Source organism: Eucyclogobius newberryi, unplaced genomic scaffold (assembly GCF_026437365.1).
Source record: "Eucyclogobius newberryi isolate DKJ021-1_F unplaced genomic scaffold, fEucNew1.0.hap1 SCAF_15, whole genome shotgun sequence".
Classification (NCBI taxonomy): Eukaryota; Metazoa; Chordata; class Actinopteri; order Gobiiformes; family Gobiidae; genus Eucyclogobius; species Eucyclogobius newberryi.
Window position 1 is genome coordinate 7,283,973 of NW_027315779.1, and position 21,129 is coordinate 7,305,101.

A 21,129-nucleotide genomic window follows, 5' to 3' on the forward strand; every position below is an offset into this window, starting at 1 on the left:
TAGCAGCACATTGGGCCTTTTGAGGGGCTACAAGAGCAAACAGGCCTCACATACAGGCGCCCCCATTTCCCCCACATCCCCCCCTTTACCCCTGTACCCGCCCACTCACAAACACTGCCTATGCCAAAACCATGTGCACTGGCCAGTCTAGAAAATATCTACATTAACGGCCTGGCAGTGCAGTCATTTCCTGTGTAGCTGCAGCCCCCACATCTCACACACAGGACACTGAGGGGCTGTGTACCCAGAGCTATTTTTAACCCACAATTTGCAGGACAGGCATCAAGTAAGGAGAGAGAGAAACGTGTTAAACTATTTTAGAACTAAATTAAATTAACTTGGCATTTAAAAACTACAGTCTAACTAGGACAAAGTGAAACCCAGGACTTAACCCAGTGCATTAGCAAACAAATGGGCCAAAACCAGCGATGAATTGGCAAAATAATGCTTTTTAATATGATTAATTTTATAAATTAATTCATTTTCTACCGCTTGTTCCCTTTCGGGGTTGCGGGTGACTGGAGCCTATCCCAGTGACTTTTATAAATATTGTACATAAAACACAGACTATTGTCAAACTCAAACCAAAATCAATTAAGAAACATAACTTTCTCGTTAACAATCCAATATCTTGTCTTTTTATGTATAAAGCCAGTTAACCTTGTAGTTTTTAGACTTCTATAAACATGTTGGCAGTTGTTAGCATGTTTCACTCTTCTCTCAAATGTAATGGCTCCTGGACATGTTTTGAATGTGAACTAAACTATTAAAACATAAATCCCAATTATAATCTCAATTGTAATGCTTAAAAAAAATGTATTAAAAAAGAAAAATGTTTTACATATTTTCCCCAAACAATGTAGCCCAAACGTGGTTTCATGATATACATTGAGTTTCTAAAATGTTACAGAAAATAAAATATTGTTCAGGCTTAAGAAAGGGTTGACAAAGTGAGGGAAAAGGAATTTAACACTGCAACTGTAAAAATACAGAGCCATGATGTAATTCATGAGCGCTCTCAAAGTTCATGAAATGTTAATGCATGTTTCCTTCTCACTGAACTCACACAGAGAATAGGCCTTCATGCGTCATTAGTTCTACCTACATTTCCACAATGACTTTTCTGAAGTGTTACACAGACATTAACTTGATGTGTGAAGAGGTTTATAATTGTATGATTTCTAATGGTCTCAAGTCTCCATTAAAGGTGCACTATGTAGCTTTTCTGCTCGTCTCCATGGCAAATTGGCAATGCTTGAAACGTTCCACAGTAAGGCATTTAACTTATCCATCTTCAGCTCAGATCTGTGGAGAGGCAACCCCGTAGACAGCAAGAATACCGTATTTTCCGGACTATAAGTTGCACTGGAGTCGCACCAGCCAAAAAATGCATAATAGAGAAGAAAAAAACATATAAACGTTGCACTGGAGTATGAAATGCGGTTGCAAGTGTGAAAATATCAAATAATATCACATATAAGTTGCTCCGGTATACAAGTAAAAATATAAGTATAAGTGGCACCCCGGCCAAAACTATGAAAAAAGGTGCGACTTAAAGTCCGGAAAATACGGGATATGATTTTCACGGTATTTTAGCAACAACAACAAAATCCATGTATAAACTGTATTCAGCTTTATAGAATTTCAGAAATGCCTCAAATTATTCCGTTTGAAAGTTTTTCCCCCCCATTTATGCACTGTGACAAAACGACCCGGGCATAAAAATGCCAAGAATGCGCAGTCACAAAGGATCCTTTCTAACTTTACATGTATGTGAATGTGACTGTGAAGAAGTCTGGGAGCGACAGGAGGACAAAAGCTGCACAGGGAGAACAAGTGTTTTTATAGGGGGCAGAGAGGCAGCAGAGCCAGAGGGCAGGAGGGGAGACGGTGCCAACGGGACAGAGGCGTGATACGACAGGTGCAAGAGCCGCCAGGGCAGGATTATAATAATGACCTGGCACTGGGCTGGAGATGGAAATACCAAGTCCGGCCCAAGGAAAAATGGGAGGAATTCATAAAACCTGTCCACTCGCAACCGAGAAACAAATGGAACGTTCTATTTTGATTAGAGAAATACGTACAGACCTACGTGTAGACCTGGCATGAGCATTACTATAAAAAGGTAAATAAAAAACAGTATGAACAATCATTTTACACTTGCATATGTAGATCACAACACACGACACATATTGCGTTTCTTTGTACGATGGATTGATTGCGGCTCATGTTTTGTGGGCGTACCTTCTTTTGGAAAAGAATTGATAAGGATTTTTATGCTGTGTTTAAAATATCATTAGCAGAAAGTAGTCTTCGATACTATAGTTCAGCGTAATTATTAAAAAGAAACAATACATCTCAAACTGCTTATAGTGACAGGTTAAATCCCTCTAATATCAATCAAAACAATAAAAGGAAGTAACTATTTTCAGTCATTAATATCACTATCTAATCCTCAGGGGAAGTAGTGGGTATGGATAGATAAGTATAACAACGACAAATACAACAAACTCATATAAATTCAATCACAATATTTTGTTGAGCTCTTAAATGTGACAGGAACAGTACAAATTGTATGTTATCCAACAACCTGGTACATTATATCTATCCATAAACTAGATAGATGTAATGTACCAGGTTGTTGCTGTGAGCTAATTTATTTAAACCTGCTCACCCTGGCTGACTGTTTAGTGTAAAAATCTGCAGCAGACATAAAGCAAAGTCAATCTGGTCTATTACATGCATGTGCTTCCCTCTAGTGGAGAATATAGATATTACATCACATTATGAATGACTAAATCCTGTAGAAAGAGCTCATTTGCAATGCAAAGTGACAGCAAATGTAAATAGCCACACTATGGCTTTAGGGCTATCAATTATATATAGGATGTGTTTTTCTTACCTCTTTGCCATTGTCCTGCTGTATTTCCTCGTCCCCACCTGCAAACTGACCCCGGTCCTCGCTGCCTGCGTCGCCGCTCCTGCCCGTTGTAGTGGTCTTTTGCCAACCACAAGTGCTACTAGGCTGGGCATCCTGTCTCTTCCTCGAGCACTTCCTGTTCCTGCTAGAGTTTCTACGGCGACGACTGACCAGGAATTCCTTATATTGTGAAGCTTCAGGAAAATCATCGTCGTTGTCCTCCTCCTCCTCCTCCTCCTCCACCTCTTCGCTTTCTGCTGCCGTGGACGAGGAAGACGACCCCCCGCTGGCTTTCGGGCTCTCATCAGAGAAGACGGCGGGAGGGTTTTCAGCGCTGGGATCAAAGTCTGAAAACACAATAGCGCTTGGTTTGTGTTTTACAATCCTGAGCAGATCGTGTGGGAAGTCCTCGTGGGTTGAATCTGGTGAAGTAATGTCATCCTCATTTTTGACATCAAGATCATTAAGAGAGGATTTGTCGCCGTCTATTGGGGAAATCCAAACAGTCACGTTAGAGGACTCATGTTTCAACAGAGTCTCGCCATCTTCTCTGGTCGGTGATGCGTCTGTATTAGTTACAACGGGATCCTTTAAACTACCACAGCTTTGCGTTTCGTCCATGTTGCTTGACTCATGAGACGAAGAGCTATCTCTGTGTCGCTCTGTCCGACTGTGAGTGTTGTTGTTGTCCGGTGAGTCTGGGGCCGATTTTAGCGAAGGGACAGGCTCAGACATGGTGTTGCAGTTATTAGAGGCTTGAGCAGGAGCCAAAACTTGACCTTGTAGTTTTACCAGAGGGAGAGCGACCGCCTCGGGGAACTCGGGCCTGTTAAAGCGCTGCTCGATAAGCAGAGCTGCCACTGGGCCTTCATGCATCACTGGTCGTCTGCATCTGACAAGACCGATGGCAATTTGATCTATAGGCCCTGTTGACCGAGTCTGATGATCTGTCAGACTGGATTAGGTTGCTAAGATACAGCAATTAGTCCATCATGTTTATTCAAGAGCCAGATGTGCATGTTTAAGCGTTGTCCCTCAAAGTTTGAGCTGAAAAAGAGTAAGAAGAAAATAGACATTTTTAAATTAATTGCACAAGTTGGCGATGAGCAATTTCTGGTTTGGTTTAAATGCATTGTAAAACCTTAATGTCTACTAAAGCATGAACAATAGTTAAGTCGTGAAATCCAGATCAAGAACAGTTCAAATTCTGTTGTGGCATTGAAGGAAGAGTCAAATTTCTCTAATGAGACAAAGTATTCCTTAACCTAAATCACATTGATCTGTCAAGTATTCTAGTTATTTAAATCTAAAAAGGTAAATATTAAAACAGAAACGGCATGTTTTCATTATCGCTTTAAGAGGATTCATGTTGGTTTCCATAAACAAAGCAGTGGTGTACAGTCAATACAGATGGAGATAGCAATGCCTAGACAAGTTTATCTGTCCATTTCATCACAGAAGCACAATCCTTGTCCTTCCCTCACTCCTAACGGCAGCGGATTACATCCAGGCTGATGAAAGCTACCAGAGCAAACAAATAACTGCTAACACATCCACACTGCATTACAACTAGAAATGCTAACTCCAGAAGCTGTAGATGGAGTTGTAGAAGTAGCTCCAGGGGCGGGTCCAGTGTCTTAGCTGGGATAAGTTATTGCTTCCAAAGAAGTTGACAGCTCCATGCAGCTCGAAGGATTTTTCACTGTCAAAAGTATTTTTTTAAAACACAATGTTTTTTCCTGCTGAGTACTTTTGACTCGCACACCCTTCCCTTGCCTGACATGCTTTCTTGTTTTGTACCTACAGTAAAACTAGCGCAACTTATGTAAAATTTCTACAAAAAATATCAGAAACATCTATCGTAATATGTTTTATACAATAATAAAAATATGTTTTTTTTTTATTTCTGAGGCATTTGACCAGGGATGAATCCAATCAAACAACTCCTCATTACTATCATTATAATGGATTTGAGTAGTTGAGAATGTACAACTTGTCAACATAACAGATACAGTCAGATGTTTACCGTTAGCAGAAGGGTCTGATATATAAACCCTGTAGTGGCTTATAACTGCTAAGTATAGTTTACATAGATTGGTACATACCCGTGCACCGTCATCCAACACTTGCAGGCAGCGGTGTCTTTTGATCCAGAAGTGGAGTCTCATTGCCGTGAAGCGTGTGTCACAAATCCACAGAGTTTACCTTGAAAAGATATTTTACAGGCAAAGTAAGAGAGGGAGGAGAGAAGTGTAGAGGAATGCCCTCCGCCCTCCTACATTACCTCATCGAGACACAGGCAGGTGTTTGTGTAACCTTGCGTGTTGTGTTATGGCCGGGGCACATAAATAACAAGTGAAAGACATATGTGTGAAAAGGGGTTTAAAGGTTGTTTGTACCTTTAGCTGTTCAGACTTTAAGGACAAGAAAAATGCATCTCTTAACTCGTTTTGGTTATTGCTGTATAATTTGGCCAGAGGCTTAAGAATTTCACCTGAGAAGCACATTCCATCAAACACATGAGGTAATGCTTGAATCACTTACTTCACTAAAGCGCTCAAATTAGGCTATTTTCAGCAATTGCAAAAACAGCTTGTAATAAATTACTTTTAAACAGCTCTCATGGGACTGAGGAATTCCTAGAGTTTGCTGGCAAACACTGAATTTCATGTTTCAAAGGGAATGCCATTGGTCAAGAGTAAAGACCTGCTATTTGCACCTTAACCTTGAAAGGGTCGTGCCTGTTGGGGCCTGCTCCTGGAGAGTATTTACAGGCAAAAAATAAGTAAGTTTTCATTCATTCATCTTCTATCGCTTGTCCCTGTTAAGGGTCGCGGGTGACTGGAGCCTATCCTTGCAACTTTGAGCCTTAGGACAGGAGCCAGCTCGTTGCAGGAGCAAATACTTTTATTTTCCCCCCAGGTTTATGCCATTAGGAAACACCAGCATGATTTAAGATTCTTGTGGTGAGGTTAATATTACTTTGAGCAACACAAATTGTTGCTAAATATTTTTAATTGATGCAGGGATTTAGAAACAGAACGTATTATTCACCTTTTAAAGCCTTAGCTCTTGCACAGTCGTACTGTTCTACTTGAGTATTGTGGCCATAAATGCTTGCCAAAGCCAAATCTCAGTTATCCGAAGGTAAGCAGGTCGGGACCTTAGTACTTGGATGGATGACCGCTGGAACACCAGATGCCATAGTGCGGCCACAACGCTGTGTTCTTGTGTCCTTCGGCAAGACACTTTACCCACATTGCCAAGTAAAGCACTTTATGTGCCCTGAATGGATCTAATAAAATATTGCTTGAAGGTGAAAAAGTGCTTTAAAACTACTGTAATAATAATAATAATAATAAAAATAATAATAATGGTTCAGTGCTGTCTTGGTTTACTCTTTTTTTCTTAAACCTTGAACATGAAGGTTTGGTTGTGTTTCATTATTGCTTTGGTCCAAGTCCTGGTTCGATCCTGCTGAACGACAGCATTGTTCTTAAGTCACCCTGGTTTAGTCCAGTAACTATTATATACTATCAGCCGCTGAAGAACCACAGGCCCCTTACCGGACTCACATTTTGCACCATGCTACAGTATGTTAAAGCAATGACAGATGCACATCAATTTACCTCAGACACGTACTTCAATGCAAGCTACGCCAACCTGCAGAGACACGCTCCTCGTACCCAGCATTCCTGTCACAGATATACAGTTACCGCAGTGAGGATCTGCATGAAATCATAGAGACTGAGGTTGATATATAGAACAATCATACTACAAATCATATAGAAATCATGCGCAATTTTAAAAAAAAGTTTTAAACGGTGCATGCATCTAAATTAGAAACCAGTGCAGATCTGTAATTATGATTTGCTCTTGAATTGTTATGAATCTGTCCATAGTGTCCATAGTCTTTAGATGCACTGCAAACGTTGGGAGATTGAGAATCTATACTCGTCGGTCTCCAAGGTTCATTACACAATTAGTAAATTACTAGCAATTAAAAATGTAGGCCAAGTAAGATTTTCTTTTAGTATTATATATTATAAGCATTATCAATCTGTCCTTAAATAGGAAATTAACACGTTCAAGTCAAACCACTGTCAGATTGATTTATTGACAATTACAAAACACATTGTACACGATGGCTAATTATTTATGTTGTCACTTTCTGTTTTGGTTCGTAAGACGATTATCAATGAATAAATCAAAATACGATCCTAACTTTGGATTCCCAGTTCCTAAAAGAGTCACACACTGTACCTCAGTGGCCTTTTCAGGGCAGTGACTTTACTTTTCCCAAATGTTCTGCAAAAATTAGGAGAATAATATAATAATAATAATATATCCTCCATCAGTCATTTTCTTTGCCGCTCTGTTTGTTACATTATCGACAACGGTAAAACATAAGCATTTAGTTAGTAGTATAGTATTTTAACAGATTAATGTGGTAAACACATTTCAATCTGATGTTATCTGCCCATGGCTCAGTACTTCTTTAGATCAAAAAAAAAAAAAAAAGTTGAGTGTGGAATATCTCTACTTGTCTTGTATAAACCAGTCTAAAGTTAGCAACAGCTTCACATCTGTAGCAGCTGCACACATGCTAATTAACATAATGCCTAGGGCTGTACAGCAGATCTGTTTTTAACTACAAATGTATGCGACGTACAAAAACTTACTTGCACTTTTTCTTAACGTGAGAAATATAAACGTAAACTATGAATGACCTTGACCTTTTCACAGTGGCGTCGGCTCATCGTTTACAAAACAGCATCAACATGTGTCATTTCAGTGGCCAAAACACAAACTAATACATTCGCGTGGTGGCGTCTTTTGACCTAATGGAGCCTCCGTAGATTCTTGAGGCGGAGCACAGCGCGCGTTTCCGGTTTGTGTGAAGATTTCGCGGGAGAGCTCCTTCTACTGTCAACAACATCCAGAATCAAGTACATTTGTTGCTGAATCTTAAGAGAAAATGAGTTTGTGGGTGGATAAATACAGACCCAACTCCCTGGGTAAATTAGACTATCACAAAGAGCAAGCGGCGCAGCTGAAAAATCTGGTGAGAGCAGAGTTAGCTTTGCATTCAGTATAACTCACTGCTTATTACATATTTGACACGTTTGATTTCTGTCTGCTCTTAGGTCCAATGTGGCGACTTCCCGCATTTGTTGGTGTATGGCCCCTCGGGGTCTGGAAAGAAAACCCGCATCATGTGTTTGTTGCGGGAGCTTTATGGAGCTGGAGTGGAGAAACTGCGAATCGAGCATCAAAGTATTGTGGTAAGACATAATCAAGCCATGAATATTCTAATAATTGACAACAAGAGTATCAAAAAACAACATGTGTGCTTCTGCGTGTCACTACTGAATGGTACCGTTGTTTGTACAGGCTCCATCAAAGAAGAAGATTGAAATCAACACCATAGCAAGCAATTATCACTTGGAAGTAAATGCCAGGTAAATGACAATGTTTATAATGAGTAAACCAAAGCTGGCTTCTGGTGGCGAGTCTACTTGTCTTCTCCACTGATCAGGGGCTTCATTTATGATGCTTGCTGCCACATATGCGTTGCTTAATAAATGAGGCCCCTGACCTGTAACTTGGCCTGGAGGTACCGCCTGTTTGTACCAATGGTAGAATAATTATAGTGATAGTTTATTGCGGTACTGTGGAACATTTCAAGGTAAGCTTAGTTCCATCCTCATGGAGTCAAGCAGGTGCCAGATCTTCCACTTCCAGCTTCCACAAAATTTTATGTTGAACACTTTTTGTTTTTGTTTTTAGTGACGCAGGAAATCAGGACCGAGTTGTGATTCAGGAGCTGATAAAAACTGTAGCTCAATCTCAGCAGATCCAGTCAAGCACTCAGAGAGACTTCAAAGGTATTATACTTTCCACAATAGTACACATGTTTTAATAAAAAATGACCCTGACCTTAACCTTTTAATCCTTAGTGGTCCTGCTAACTGAGGTGGACAGACTCACCAAAGACGCGCAGCATGCTTTGCGTCGCACTATGGAGAAATACATGTCCACCTGCCGCCTCATACTCTGCTGTAACTCCACCTCTAAAGTCATTGGACCAATCAGAAGCCGATGCTTGGCTATTAGGGTGCCTCTGCCCAGCACTGAAGAGGTGAGAATGTGAAGATTTTCTCTTATAATCCTAACAAAAAGCCTTGTATTTCACTGTCATTTGCATCTGTTTTGCAGGTATGTAGTGTTTTGGCCGCCGTATGCAAAAAAGAGGGCCTTATTCTTCCTCCTGAGTTGGCAAAGCAAATCTCAGAAAGGTCTGGTCGTAATCTGCGCAAAGCTCTCTTGATGTGTGAGGCGTGCCGAGTGCAACAGTAAGAATCTGCAGTCTCATATCTATGTATTAATATTGTGTGTGATAGTCTACATTGTGACATTTATTATGCTTTGTTCAGATATCCATTCTCAGCAGACCAGGAAGTGCCAGAGACAGACTGGGAGGTTTACTTGAGGGAGACGGCCAATGCAATCGTGAGCCAGCAAAGCCCACAGAGGTATAATACATGGATTACAGTAATAGGCTGGATTAAATATATATCTTTCATGTTTCTGTAGTTTCCAGATTTGAATTGAAAAAAATAAGAATAAAAAGAGAAAATTGAGTTTGGGGTAGAAAATATTTACAATAATCTCTTTGGAGCATAGATTTTATTTAAAATTCAACGGAAATTCACGATGTTGAATTAATTGAGGTTGAAGTATCCGACTAAAGTAAAACGACAGTAAAAATGACTTAAAATCGTGCAGAAATGTCACTTTCATTCTTGTTTGAAAGATCACACCACATTTGTTTCATTTTCAACTTTAATTTTCAAACAGTTTTAAAATGATTGTTACAACTGTGTACAAAATAGGAAACATTGAAAAATAAATGTACAAGGAATGCATTTTAAAGTTGATCTCCCTTAGGCAAATACTTTTATTAAAATTGCACTTGAAAAAGGAAATTGACACATTTCATTCTCATTTTTCAGTCTGTAACTCACTCCCTCTTGTCTTTACTTCTTGTAGATTGCTGGAGGTGCGTGCCAGATTGTATGAGCTCCTGACTCACTGCATCCCTCCTGACATGATCATGAAGGTAAATACTCTTTCAGCATTCAACTTTACATTTTTTGTGTACATTTCCATTTTCATTTGACAATATTCCGCTCTCAGAGTCTTGTAAATGAGCTGCTGAACAACTGTGATGGTCAGCTGAAGACCGAGGTGGCTCACATTGCAGCGCACTACGAACACAGGCTGCAGTTGGGAAGCAAAGCCATCTTCCACCTCGAGGCTTTTGTCGCCAAGTTTATGGCCATCTACAAGAAATTTATGGAGGACGGACTGGACGCCATGATGTTTTAACAAGACTTTGTTGTACTCTGCCTATTTCCAAAAAATAACTCTTGACTTTAATCCCCAACAGTGTTAGTATATTTTGTATTGTGATGGCTAACCCTTTCAGAAATATGTAAATGCCCAGTTTGATAGTGAACACATTTAATAAAAAATGCACTTGAACTTTTGTTTGTAGGTTCTTTATTATAAATACAATATATATTTGCTTTAAAACTCCAATAAATTACTTTTACAAATAATTATCTCAACAAAATAACCACAGCAGACATATATAGCAGCAGAAAAAAGTGCTTTGACCAGGACTAGCTAACGCAGCACAACATATTTAGGTTGGTGGCCTTGTGGGGAGTGTCTACAGAGCCGCGGCACGCATCCGAAACTGCAAGGCTATTTCGTGCCGCGGCTCCTGAAACTGCTGGGCTATTTGACCGCGCCGCGGCTCTGTAGCCACGGCCTTCTTTGTCTCTTTGCTGTGTAGTAAATGATAAGACCAAGCGTGATCAAAATTCCTGACCCGACCAGAGTGAGAAAGCCTAAAACTGTCTTTGACAGGACCTGGCAGCTCACGCAGGACTGAGGTGGTCCGGGACAGTTTTGGGGGTCTGCTCCTTGTATGGGGAAGCCGTTATGTTGTATTAAATTTCGGTAATTGAACAGAGACGCTTTGATGATGACCTCATCCTGTATGTTGCCGTAGAACCCAAATCCAGGGTCCCTTTGGTCGCTCAGGGCATAGGCGAAGTAACCTTTCAGGTTTACGCCATCCAGTGTGTACGCTGGCAGGACACAGACAAAAACACATTAAGACATTTCAAATAGTTTGGACTTGTGCTTTGGATATTATTTGAGAAATGATCTAACAAACTTCACAATTGTAAGTTGTGTGTGGGAAAATAGACATTTTTGCTTATTCATTTGGATACCCCCCACATGTTTTTATTTTTCTAAAATATAATTGAAACGCACTGTACTTTAGGTACATAAAATGTCTTATGAAACTCATTCCTCATACAGCTAAAATGCATGTTATATTGTGCTGGTGCCACCAGGAGGAGCAGATGGGGAGATGACGCTCAATGTAAACATGTAACAAAAGTTTCCTCCTCTTCTTCTATAAGTGCAACATATGCAAGTAATACAAATATTGTATTGTTTTCCTTGACACTTTCAGCAAATATTTTGCGATATATGACCTACGCCCAGTATGTGATAGTACACAGTAACATATATATACATATATATATACAGCATTATCAGAGGTCTCCCACCCCAGCTGATGGTCACCTCTCTCCCCATCGGCTTTATCAAACCCGATTTTAATTGTCAGGGAGTCTAACTTTCTCTTAGAAATGTCCTTGTGTCTCCTCCTGCTGCATCTCCTCATTAGTTGCATATTGAACTTTTTTTTACAAGTCCACACTATGCAGATTTGCAAGGATTTTGTCTGACTCTCCTGATGAATTAAAGACATCAGAAAGTAAACTTAGTTTTATTTGTATTGACTGTATTCTGCTTTGTTGAGAGCTCTGTCCAAAACAGTCTAATCATTAAGCTCCTCAGACAGACCAAAGATAGTGACCGAAAAGACAGGGAAAAAAACACATATTTCCGTTTATGGCTAATAGATTATTGCGTTGTTACCTTTCAGTGCTTCGTTGATATAGTTGTACAAGTAGTAGACTCGTAAATTGTCTTTGAAATGAGCTGGGTCTTCCTGGACCCCATTGGCCATCACATAAACAGGGACGTGATTGTAATGCTCGTTTACCTATAGAACAATGCAGGATTTTGCATTATTTTACCGTTCAAACACTACAGTGCTGCAGCTTTATTTGTTGAATTGTATTGCCAAAGCAGACGTCAAGCACGTAACGGTAGCCTTATTGGTGAAATAGTAAAAATTTGGTACCCAGTTGAGTGCTTTCCTGAGCCCCGATGGCACCACCGGTCTCGGGGACATGATCCAAGTGGTGTCTATCATGTGTTGGACCTCTAACATGGCAGAATAAGTGTACCTACAGCAATAGTCAATAGAAAAACCTTTTAACTACCATGCAACATGAAAGTGGACTGAAAAGAAGGTTGTATTTTGAAAGAAGAAATCAAATCTTACGTGTCTTCCTTGGCATGGGTTACAAGTTTAGTACTGAAGTGGCTTATGGCAAAGAAGTCGTAAGAGCCTTTGACCAGCCCCCTGTCGACTTCATTAAACACAGGAAGGCTATGAAAATACACAGTAATGCACAATGTTAAGATGTAAATAAGTATATCACAATCAGTCTGTCTGTATCTTGCATTTAACCAATGAAAATAAATAGTGTTGTCATTCGTACCTGACAGAACTGAGCTGACGGAGCCAGCTCCTCATCCCCACAGGATAGTCTCCGCTGCCAAAGATCGGCTCTGCAAACCAGCCCACGCGAAAGTCCAGCACTCTCTTGGCCGGTTCAACATCTTCACGACTGAACAGGAAGGCCGGCTCCACCCAGTCCATGTGCAGAGCCAAAGACACCTGAGGTACACACAAGTATGTTCAATGTACAATTTATTCAATCACAAACTGTTAAGAGTTGCAAATTGACAACTAAAATATGCAAATCACTGTCTTATAAGAGATTAAGACAGTGGAACTCCTCAAAAATATTAAGTTAAAATAAATGTTATACTAGAGGGATTTATTTCTCAAATGTTTTTCTGAAATCGTCTCTTCAATATACTTAAATATAGATTTTCCACAAAACAACCAAAAAACAAAGTAACAGAAGAGACATTAGACATTCCTTCTCACCAAAAGACAGCTCAACAGTTAAACATGTGTTTTGGTTCAGTGATGGTCTGGTTTTGCACACTTTCTCTCATAAAACAGTATTTTACTCTGTGACCGTGTTATTTTTTTTATGCAAGAGAATGCAGCTGACAATACAATACAAACATGTCATTGTCCTCATGCAAACCAGTGTCAAACCTCACCTGTCCTCTTTGCAGATGTCTGAACTCCCTGTCGTAGGCGTGCCAGGCCAAAGCGTGCGCTCGCAGCATCTGATGTCCCTCTTGGTAACTCACCATCTCATCATTGGGCTCATTCAGTGTGATCCACATCTTCACATGGGCCCCCAGCTCTCTGTAACACAGTCTGGCGTAGTCTGCAAATGCCTCCGCAGTCTTGCTAATGTCCCAAGATAGAAAAATATATACATATAAATATATATATTTTAAAACATGTGTGTGTGATTAAACACATATTTTGTATTTTTGTTTTCTCCCTGGGGGGTAATATAGCATCTATCTATCAAGGTTTTATTATATTTTATTTTTAAAATCTTTGTGCCCATTTCCAACAACTCTTTTTATTATATTTTATTTGATTAATTACTAACTTGTTAATACAAGATAAAATGTAAATAAAAATAACACTCTTTTAATATACAATTCTGTAATTCTATCTTTCATTGAGCTAATACAGCAGTTCTCAAACTGTGGTACGTGAGCTCTCTACATTTGCTTCATTTGTTTTATTTTCTTTGTTTAATGCCAATTTTACCCACATGTCCTCTTCTCAGTTTGTCTTTAAAACCACTGTAGCAATGATGCGGTCCAGTTTTAGACCTGGTTTAGCCCCATTTAATGCTGGAAAAGTCCTGCTAAAGACCTGAATAAATGTGTTCCGTAGATGGCATTTGGTTTGAAAAGAGAGCTATTGCTCTAATACGATCCGTTACTGCATGTGTTCAATTGTGGCATTGAAATATTGGAAATAATTCAACATTTTCAAAATATTCAAATGTATTTAGGTTTTTTGTGTAAAGTTGGTTTGACTGTCCTAAACAAGCACTTGGCTGCTTAAAACAACTCAAAAAGTAAATGTCAGTGTTGCATCAGTGCCGTGTGCAGTGACCTGTTGAGCCACTTGGAGTTGTTGTTGAGCAGGGCGGGCAGGCTGCTCCTCTGTCTCGTGTGGTGCCACAGAGTGACCACAGGGGTGACGTTGGCCCGGAGCAGCTGCCGGCTGAAGCAGCGGTAATACCCCAGCAGAGTGTCGTTTGGGCGGGACACGTCTCCTGAAGGGACCAGGGCCGACCAGTTCAGCGAGAAGTGGAAGTGGTTCACGCCGACTTGACGAATTTCCTCCACCTAAAACACAAGTAAAAGGAGACTTGGTGTTTTTTTTTTTGCCAGATGCATTTGCTGACTCAAAACAATGTCAGGGAAGTGTCTTGCCCATGGAAACATTGGCGTTCAGGCAGTGTTTTAATCATAAACCATCTCGTTTACATTTACATTTACAGGGCCAGTAAGAATCTAGAACTAGAATAAACAGAAAAAAGTAGATTTTAGTATCTAAACATCAAAAACGCCTGGGTGATTGTTGTATACAGAAGACAATTTAGAAGACAAAGTACAATGCATTTTATTGTCATTCTTTTAATCTTTAACATTTCTCTTATTGACATAGCTTTCATTTTTCTCTTTGCCATTTGCAAAGTTTGCCATTTTTGTCACCAGAACCTCGTCAAAACCTGAACAATTGTGAACAATCTGAAATCAGATTACTGTTTACATGGCATTTCCATAATCTGATTACTGATAATCAGATAATGCATCAGATTCATCTTCATATTGATATTTCTGTTGCTAAAAAAAATTGTATTGCATTTTATCACAGAACAGATAAAATGACAGTTAACAAATCAATCTCATTAAGACAAGTTTTATGTTTCTTGTATCTTGCTTGTTGTCTATTGTTTATCTCTTATGGGACTGTTGTCATGACATTATTGTTATATACCTGTGGAGACTGAAGAATGTTGGTAACTGGTAATTAATGCATAACAGACGAGGTCTAAACTACAGACTGAGCAGTTCAGCAGGAATGTCTGACCTGTTGTCTGATGGTGGCGTAGTCCGCACAGCGTAAAGCTCTTCTCAGGGGCGGAGCCACGAGACCCTCCAGTTTGATGAGCTCGCCATTATTGGAGATGTTCCACAGATAAACACTGGGGTCAGCAAACTGACTGGGCACCGTCTCCACCTGCACTGACGCAGAAAGAGGAGCAGGTCCGGCCAAATTCACTGCTACGAGTGCCGTGTGTATATATGCAGAGCAGTTCAAATGGGACCGATGCAAAGAAACAGCTGGTCACGGATGGCATATTCCAGGAGGTTGGCAGGTGTATGATTAAAGAACTTTAATGGGGAGGAGTGACGCAAAAACTGAACTTTCACCTGTACTTTTGCAATGGTAACTCAAACACAAAGACACCGGTGTGGATTAACTCACAAGTCTTACATATTTGGCCTGCTCACATTGTTCACACCACCTAAAGAAAGATTTAGCTTCCGGAATACCTTCAAATGTAAACCAAGTCCATAACAGGACTATTCCAGTCTATTCCTGACTCAGTGTTATGTTAACCTGATGTTTACTAGCCAAAAACTTCTTTGCAAATGTATTCAAAAGGTTTTTTTTCTCATGATTTTTAACAGTTGCACCTCTTTAATGTGTACATTGAAAAAAATATATATATAATAAACTGATTTCCACATTTTGGAGGGTCCTTGGCAAATGTCTGATATATAGATAGATAGATTTTTGCAACATTATAAACCACCTTTTCTAAATAGTAAACTCTGGTAATATTTTAGTAGGCGTGTGCTGCAGAATGTTCTCCATAATGGCTGATGGTGGCGTGCAGACCTGGATGGAGTTGGCAGAGACTCCCCAGGCAAAGTCACAGGGGAAGACTCCTTGAGCTGGTCTGTCCTCTGGAAGCTCTGGGAAACCGTTTCTTTGGATCACCGTCCTAAAAATAGAATATGTAAAAGGCTGATGTAAAACCCACACATTATTTTCAAATGGAATAAGTGTGGTGCGGTTAAAAACCTGTAGAAATTAGCAGATGTCTTTGGCTCTCTCTTCATGTCTGGAGTGTTGAAGTCAACATAATAAAGCCCCCGTCTGATCCCATATTCTCGATACCACTCAAAGCCGTCAATGAGGGACCAGGCTGTGTATCCGATCACATTCACACCATCGATGACAATAGCTACAGCACAAACAGAGGGAAAATAACATTGGTTAATGAAAAATATAAGTGTTGACCTTTGCTGTTCATTTGAAAATCCCAAGAACAACTGGGACAAATATTCCAAAAGACATATTTTCCAGAATTATATATTTATAAAAGACAACAAATGTGGGGATTTTACTGATTTATACATACAAGTGTTACTAACATTTCAGGGCCTCTGCTATGAACCTTTTGAGGTAGTACATGTGTTTTGGGTCTTCAGTCTTGGTGTTGCCGAGAACATACCTGTGTAAAGCAGCGACAGAAACATTTTAAAATCAACGCAAACACATAAAGATTAACGTCTGACACTTTCCACCAGCCATAAAGTCATAAAGTATTTTAGGTAGATAAATATTAACCTCTGATGGTTACGAACACGCTGCAACTTCATGGGTATTATTTAGCATTGTTTATTAGCTCATTACTCAATAAACTATCAAAAATGTACTGCAATTAGATTTGCAAGATATGTTTAAAAATTAGGATTCTGCTGTAAACCACACAAGCAATAACATTTGAGAGATGAAGACAGGGGATAAACTAATACGAGAGTCCTGTGAATTTCAGAATATGTTTGTAGAGGTCAAAATCACAACAAGAAAACAAGATTTTAAAAAATTATAAATAAAAACCTGACATTTCAGTCTTTAGAGAGGACATTCTATTATCCAAATAACTGCAGCCTTTGCAATTTGATCATTGCACCAACTCACCTCATTTTAGGTTAGATCTCCAAACTCTTCAGAGAACTGCCGTCTCAACAATGTTTTACTTTAGTGTTAAGCTCATCAAAGTTATACTATGGTCTTAGTACAATGATTTTGAGCAAGAAGGGAGCGTTAACTATACATTTGATTGGATATGTGTATGCAGATTGCTACGTAGAAGTGATAAATTTAATAAAATAGATGGTGCCTTTCTTCCATCGTGCACTCAAAGCGAAGAGTGACTCGAGAAATGGCAAGTGCAATTAATGAATGTGCAAGATATAAAACCCCACATACCAACCACTCTGCACCACAAATATGGGCGGCTTGTCATACTCTGCATTGATCCAGTACAGCAGCATCCTCAGGTCTAGATCTTCTTTCTGCCCGAATTTGAGGCTGTCGTTGATGAGCTGAAAACTCAACGCCGCGCCATGAGACAGTGCAAAGAAGTCGGCGGTTCCTTTGACAAAGTCCCTCTCCTCCGGACTGAAAGAGGGCAGCTTGGACCCCAGCCGCTCCTTCATGCAGGGGGGATAGTCTCCGTCTGTGAACAAAGGTCGAGCGAACCAGCCCAGAACATGGTCCAGGGAGCACTGGCACTCCCTCAGGCTCTCTCGGCACGTCTGGCTCGGTCTGATCCAGTGAGACGCCAGTGCCATGGAGACGCGACCCTTCTGACGGTGCCGATAGCGATGGTGATAGAGGTGCCAGACAGCCGCATGGGCCTGAGGGAGAAGACACAATGAGAACTACGTGGTTAGAGCAATTATTCTCCAAACCAGGTCTAAAGGAGGGCTACACATGTTGTTTAGTTGTTCTAAACCAGGACTGACCAAAAAGGAGAACTATAAAACAAATTGAGACAAATAAATACATTTTAAAAAGACTGTAGAGGACTGTGTAGTGTACCAACAGAACGAGCATGTGCACCATCCTGCTGGTACCTGTATTAGCACAAACATAAGAATCACCAATATATAGTAATAACATAATTATTAAGCTATTATTGGGTCCAGTATGAAAACTGGATAGTATAAAAGCTTATTTTGGAACAATTCTAATTTGGAGCTTATATCCAAATAGCCTAGTAATTCATTCATGTGCATTTAGAACATTTGTAATGAATAAGTATGTAGAAATTGTGACCCAAATTAATAACGTTCTTTTTTTTTAAAAAATGTAAGTATTTGGAGAATTTACTGCTTGGGTACCAACAGTGTGGAAGTAAAATGTAATGTCCGAGTGTAATCGGACATACAAAACATTAAAAAAAATTACAACCAAAATATATGAACAAAAAACAACAAATCATGTCAGTGTAAAACAAATGTTTGAACAATTTATTTTTAGTCAGTTTATTAAGTGGGGGAGGTTGGCAAAACTTTTACTCAAAAGTAGCCTACTCTTACTTAAAAATATTACTCAAGTAGAAGTAAAACTGAGGTGGCAGAAAAAACTAAATGTAAGTGAGTATTACCCACCTCAGTGAATAAAACATTATACATAGTTTTCTCACCTTCAGAAGGATGTGTCCCACTCTAAACGGCAGTTCCGGGTTGTTCTTGACCCCGGGGGCCACCACCCCAGTGCCGTACCCGTGCTGTGCCACCACAAACGGGTTATCAATGGTGATCCAGGTCTTCACATCATCCCCAAACGTGTGAAAGCAGAAATCAGCGTAATCCTTAAAAATGTCCACTAACTGCGGGTTGGTCCATCCTCCCAGACTCTGCTGCAGGTGCTCGGGCAGGTCCCAGTGGTACAGCGTCACCACGGGCTGCACGCGCATCTCCTTTGAAGATTATAATGATTAAAATACACTTTTCTGAGCTCTGTATCATGTTATAACAGTGTTTCCACATCATTACTTTAGTCAGACTTGTATTTTGATTGATTGATTCATGCATGTTTGAGTAATCAGGACATAATCCTGAATTTGAGGCTTAGAAAAGATCTGTTTTCACCTACCCCATATTCCCGCCTACTTAAACGTAAGCCAGGGGTGTCCACACTTTTTTCACCAAGGGCCGCATTTTAAAACTTAAACGGGGCAGAGGGCCACAAACAACTTGACAATGTCGAATTTGTTGAATGACAAAGTGAATCATTCGAAATTCTGCATTTTACGTAATTGCAATGAGTCTCCACACTTTTAATTAGACTTGGAACATTAATATTAGGTTGGTATGACAATCAATAAGCCTGAATTTTCTCACTGTCACAGTAAAAAGTACTAGTTTTTGTTGTTTGGGCCAACATAGCAGGAAGCTGGAGGGCCAACAAAAATTGGTCTGAGGGCCGCATTTGGCCCCCAGGCCCTAGTTTGGACATGCCTGACGCTTGCAATTATTAAACCAATTCAAAATGTTATATAGCTATTTCCCAACAATCAAAACAAGTAAATAAACGAAAACATCTTTACAAGAGGCAGAGCTTATCAGTTCTGAAGCCAATTGACCCCTTTCTATTTTAAGCCGTTTTAAATCAATATTGCGATTGACAGTGAGACAAAATGTCAAATAACAATCTACATATGCTGCAGTTTATTACTAAATAGCACAGCATGTCACCTTCAGCTTCTTTATCAGGGCGCGGTAATAGTTGGTGCCGATTTCGTTGTAGCTGCCGCGCGTCCCGTTGGGGAAAATGCGCGCCCAGGAGAGGGAGAACCGGTAGTGCGAGACCCCCAGCTGCCGTATGGCCCGGACGTCCGCGTGCACGTTGTGGTAACTGTCGCTGCCCACGTCGCCCGTCACCAGCCGGTTCCCGCCGCGCGTAAAGGTGTCCCAAATGGAGAGCCCCTTGCCGTCCTTCTCGAACGCGCCCTCGACCTGGTACGCGGCCGTGCCCACCGCCCACATGAACTCCGCGGGGAAGGTGTCGTGGAGAAAGGCCTTGTCCCCCGGGTACGGCAGCCGGCTGAAGCGACCCCACGTCTTCAGACCGGAGTTGGGCTTTGCCGTGACCCCGGTGGCGGCGCCGGTCAGGAGGAGAAGGAGCAGGAGCGCGCCCATGTCGGCTTGTCCCGACCGGAGTTGTGGGTCCAGAGTGTGAAGTCGTGTGTCCGGTCGCCGGTCCGAACTGTGGCCGGTGAGGGGGGCCCCGCCTGGACCTCTCCGGGTGGTTAATGATTGTCCACGGAGCACCTGACGCGCCGTGGTCTCCAGGCGAATGGCCCCGACGCAGATCAATCAGTCACCGAGCGCGAGCCGGCGAGGGGGGCCACACGGGGGGCCGTTACACACACACGGGGGGCCGTTACACACGCGGGGGCCGTTACACACACACGGGGGGCCGTTACACACGCGGGGGCCGTTACACACACACGGGGGGCCGTTACACACGCGGGGGCCGTTACACACACACGGGGGGCCGTTACACACGTGGGGGGCCGTTACACACGCGGGGGCCGTTACACACACACGGGGGCCGTTACACACGCGGGGGGCCGTTACACACGCGGGGGCCGTTACACACACACGCGGGGGCCGTTACACACACACGGGGGGCCGTTACACACGTGGGGGGCCGTTACACACGCGGGGGCCGTTACACACGCGGGGGCCGTTACACACACACGCGGGGGCCGTTACACACACACGGGGGGCCGTTACACACGTGGGGGGCCGTTACACACGCGGGGGGCCGTTACACACGCGGGGGCCGTTACACACACACGCGGGGGCCGTTACACACACACGGGGGGCCGTTACACACGCGGGGGGCCGTTACACACGCGGGGGCCGTTACACACACACGGGGGGCCGTTACACACGCGGGGGGCCGTTACACACGCGGGGGCCGTTACACACACACGCGGGGGCCGTTACACACACACGGGGGGCCGTTACACACGCGGGGGGCCGTTACACACGCGGGGGCCGTCACACACACGGGGGGCCATTACACACACACGGGGGGCCGTTACACACGCGGGGGGCGTTACACACGCGGGGGGCAGAGGACAGTGTGTTTACAAAACGTCATTCTTTTTTGTCCTTTCTTTCTTTCTTTCTATTTTAAACTGACTAGAAAGTGAAAA

The 21,129-nt window shown here is 41.7% G+C and overlaps 3 protein-coding genes across 3 annotated transcripts in view; 1 reads left to right on the forward strand and 2 right to left on the reverse strand.

Annotated features, from left to right (window-relative positions):
* The window catches only part of LOC140360606 (uncharacterized), a 21,754-nt gene extending 18,206 nt beyond the window's left edge, over positions 1-3,548 (reverse strand). Inside the window, exon 1 of the mRNA XM_072445881.1 lies at positions 2,903-3,548. Coding sequence (XP_072301982.1) covers positions 2,903-3,541 — 639 coding nt within the window. The 5' untranslated portion in view covers positions 3,542-3,548. The remainder of the gene's footprint in view (positions 1-2,902) is intronic.
* A 4,152-nt stretch (positions 3,549-7,700) lies between these two features.
* rfc3 (replication factor C (activator 1) 3) lies at positions 7,701-10,468 on the forward strand. Its single transcript, XM_072445882.1, has 9 exons — positions 7,701-7,985; positions 8,068-8,205; positions 8,315-8,382; positions 8,711-8,808; positions 8,881-9,062; positions 9,140-9,276; positions 9,358-9,456; positions 9,974-10,043; positions 10,121-10,468. The coding sequence occupies exons 1-9, from the start codon at positions 7,899-7,901 to the stop codon at positions 10,310-10,312; spliced, it is 1,071 nt and encodes a 356-aa protein (XP_072301983.1). The 5' UTR covers positions 7,701-7,898; the 3' UTR covers positions 10,313-10,468.
* A 258-nt stretch (positions 10,469-10,726) lies between these two features.
* On the reverse strand, positions 10,727-20,111 carry kl (klotho). The gene is made up of 14 exons (XM_072445643.1): positions 19,658-20,111; positions 18,604-18,879; positions 17,382-17,812; positions 16,541-16,620; positions 16,188-16,350; positions 16,002-16,107; positions 15,186-15,335; positions 14,202-14,437; positions 13,277-13,472; positions 12,640-12,818; positions 12,420-12,527; positions 12,216-12,321; positions 11,948-12,074; positions 10,727-11,082 (listed from the first exon to the last, which is right to left on the reverse strand). The coding sequence occupies exons 1-14, from the start codon at positions 20,099-20,101 to the stop codon at positions 10,727-10,729; spliced, it is 2,958 nt and encodes a 985-aa protein (XP_072301744.1). The 5' UTR covers positions 20,102-20,111.
* Positions 20,112-21,129: the final 1,018 nt, after the last annotated feature.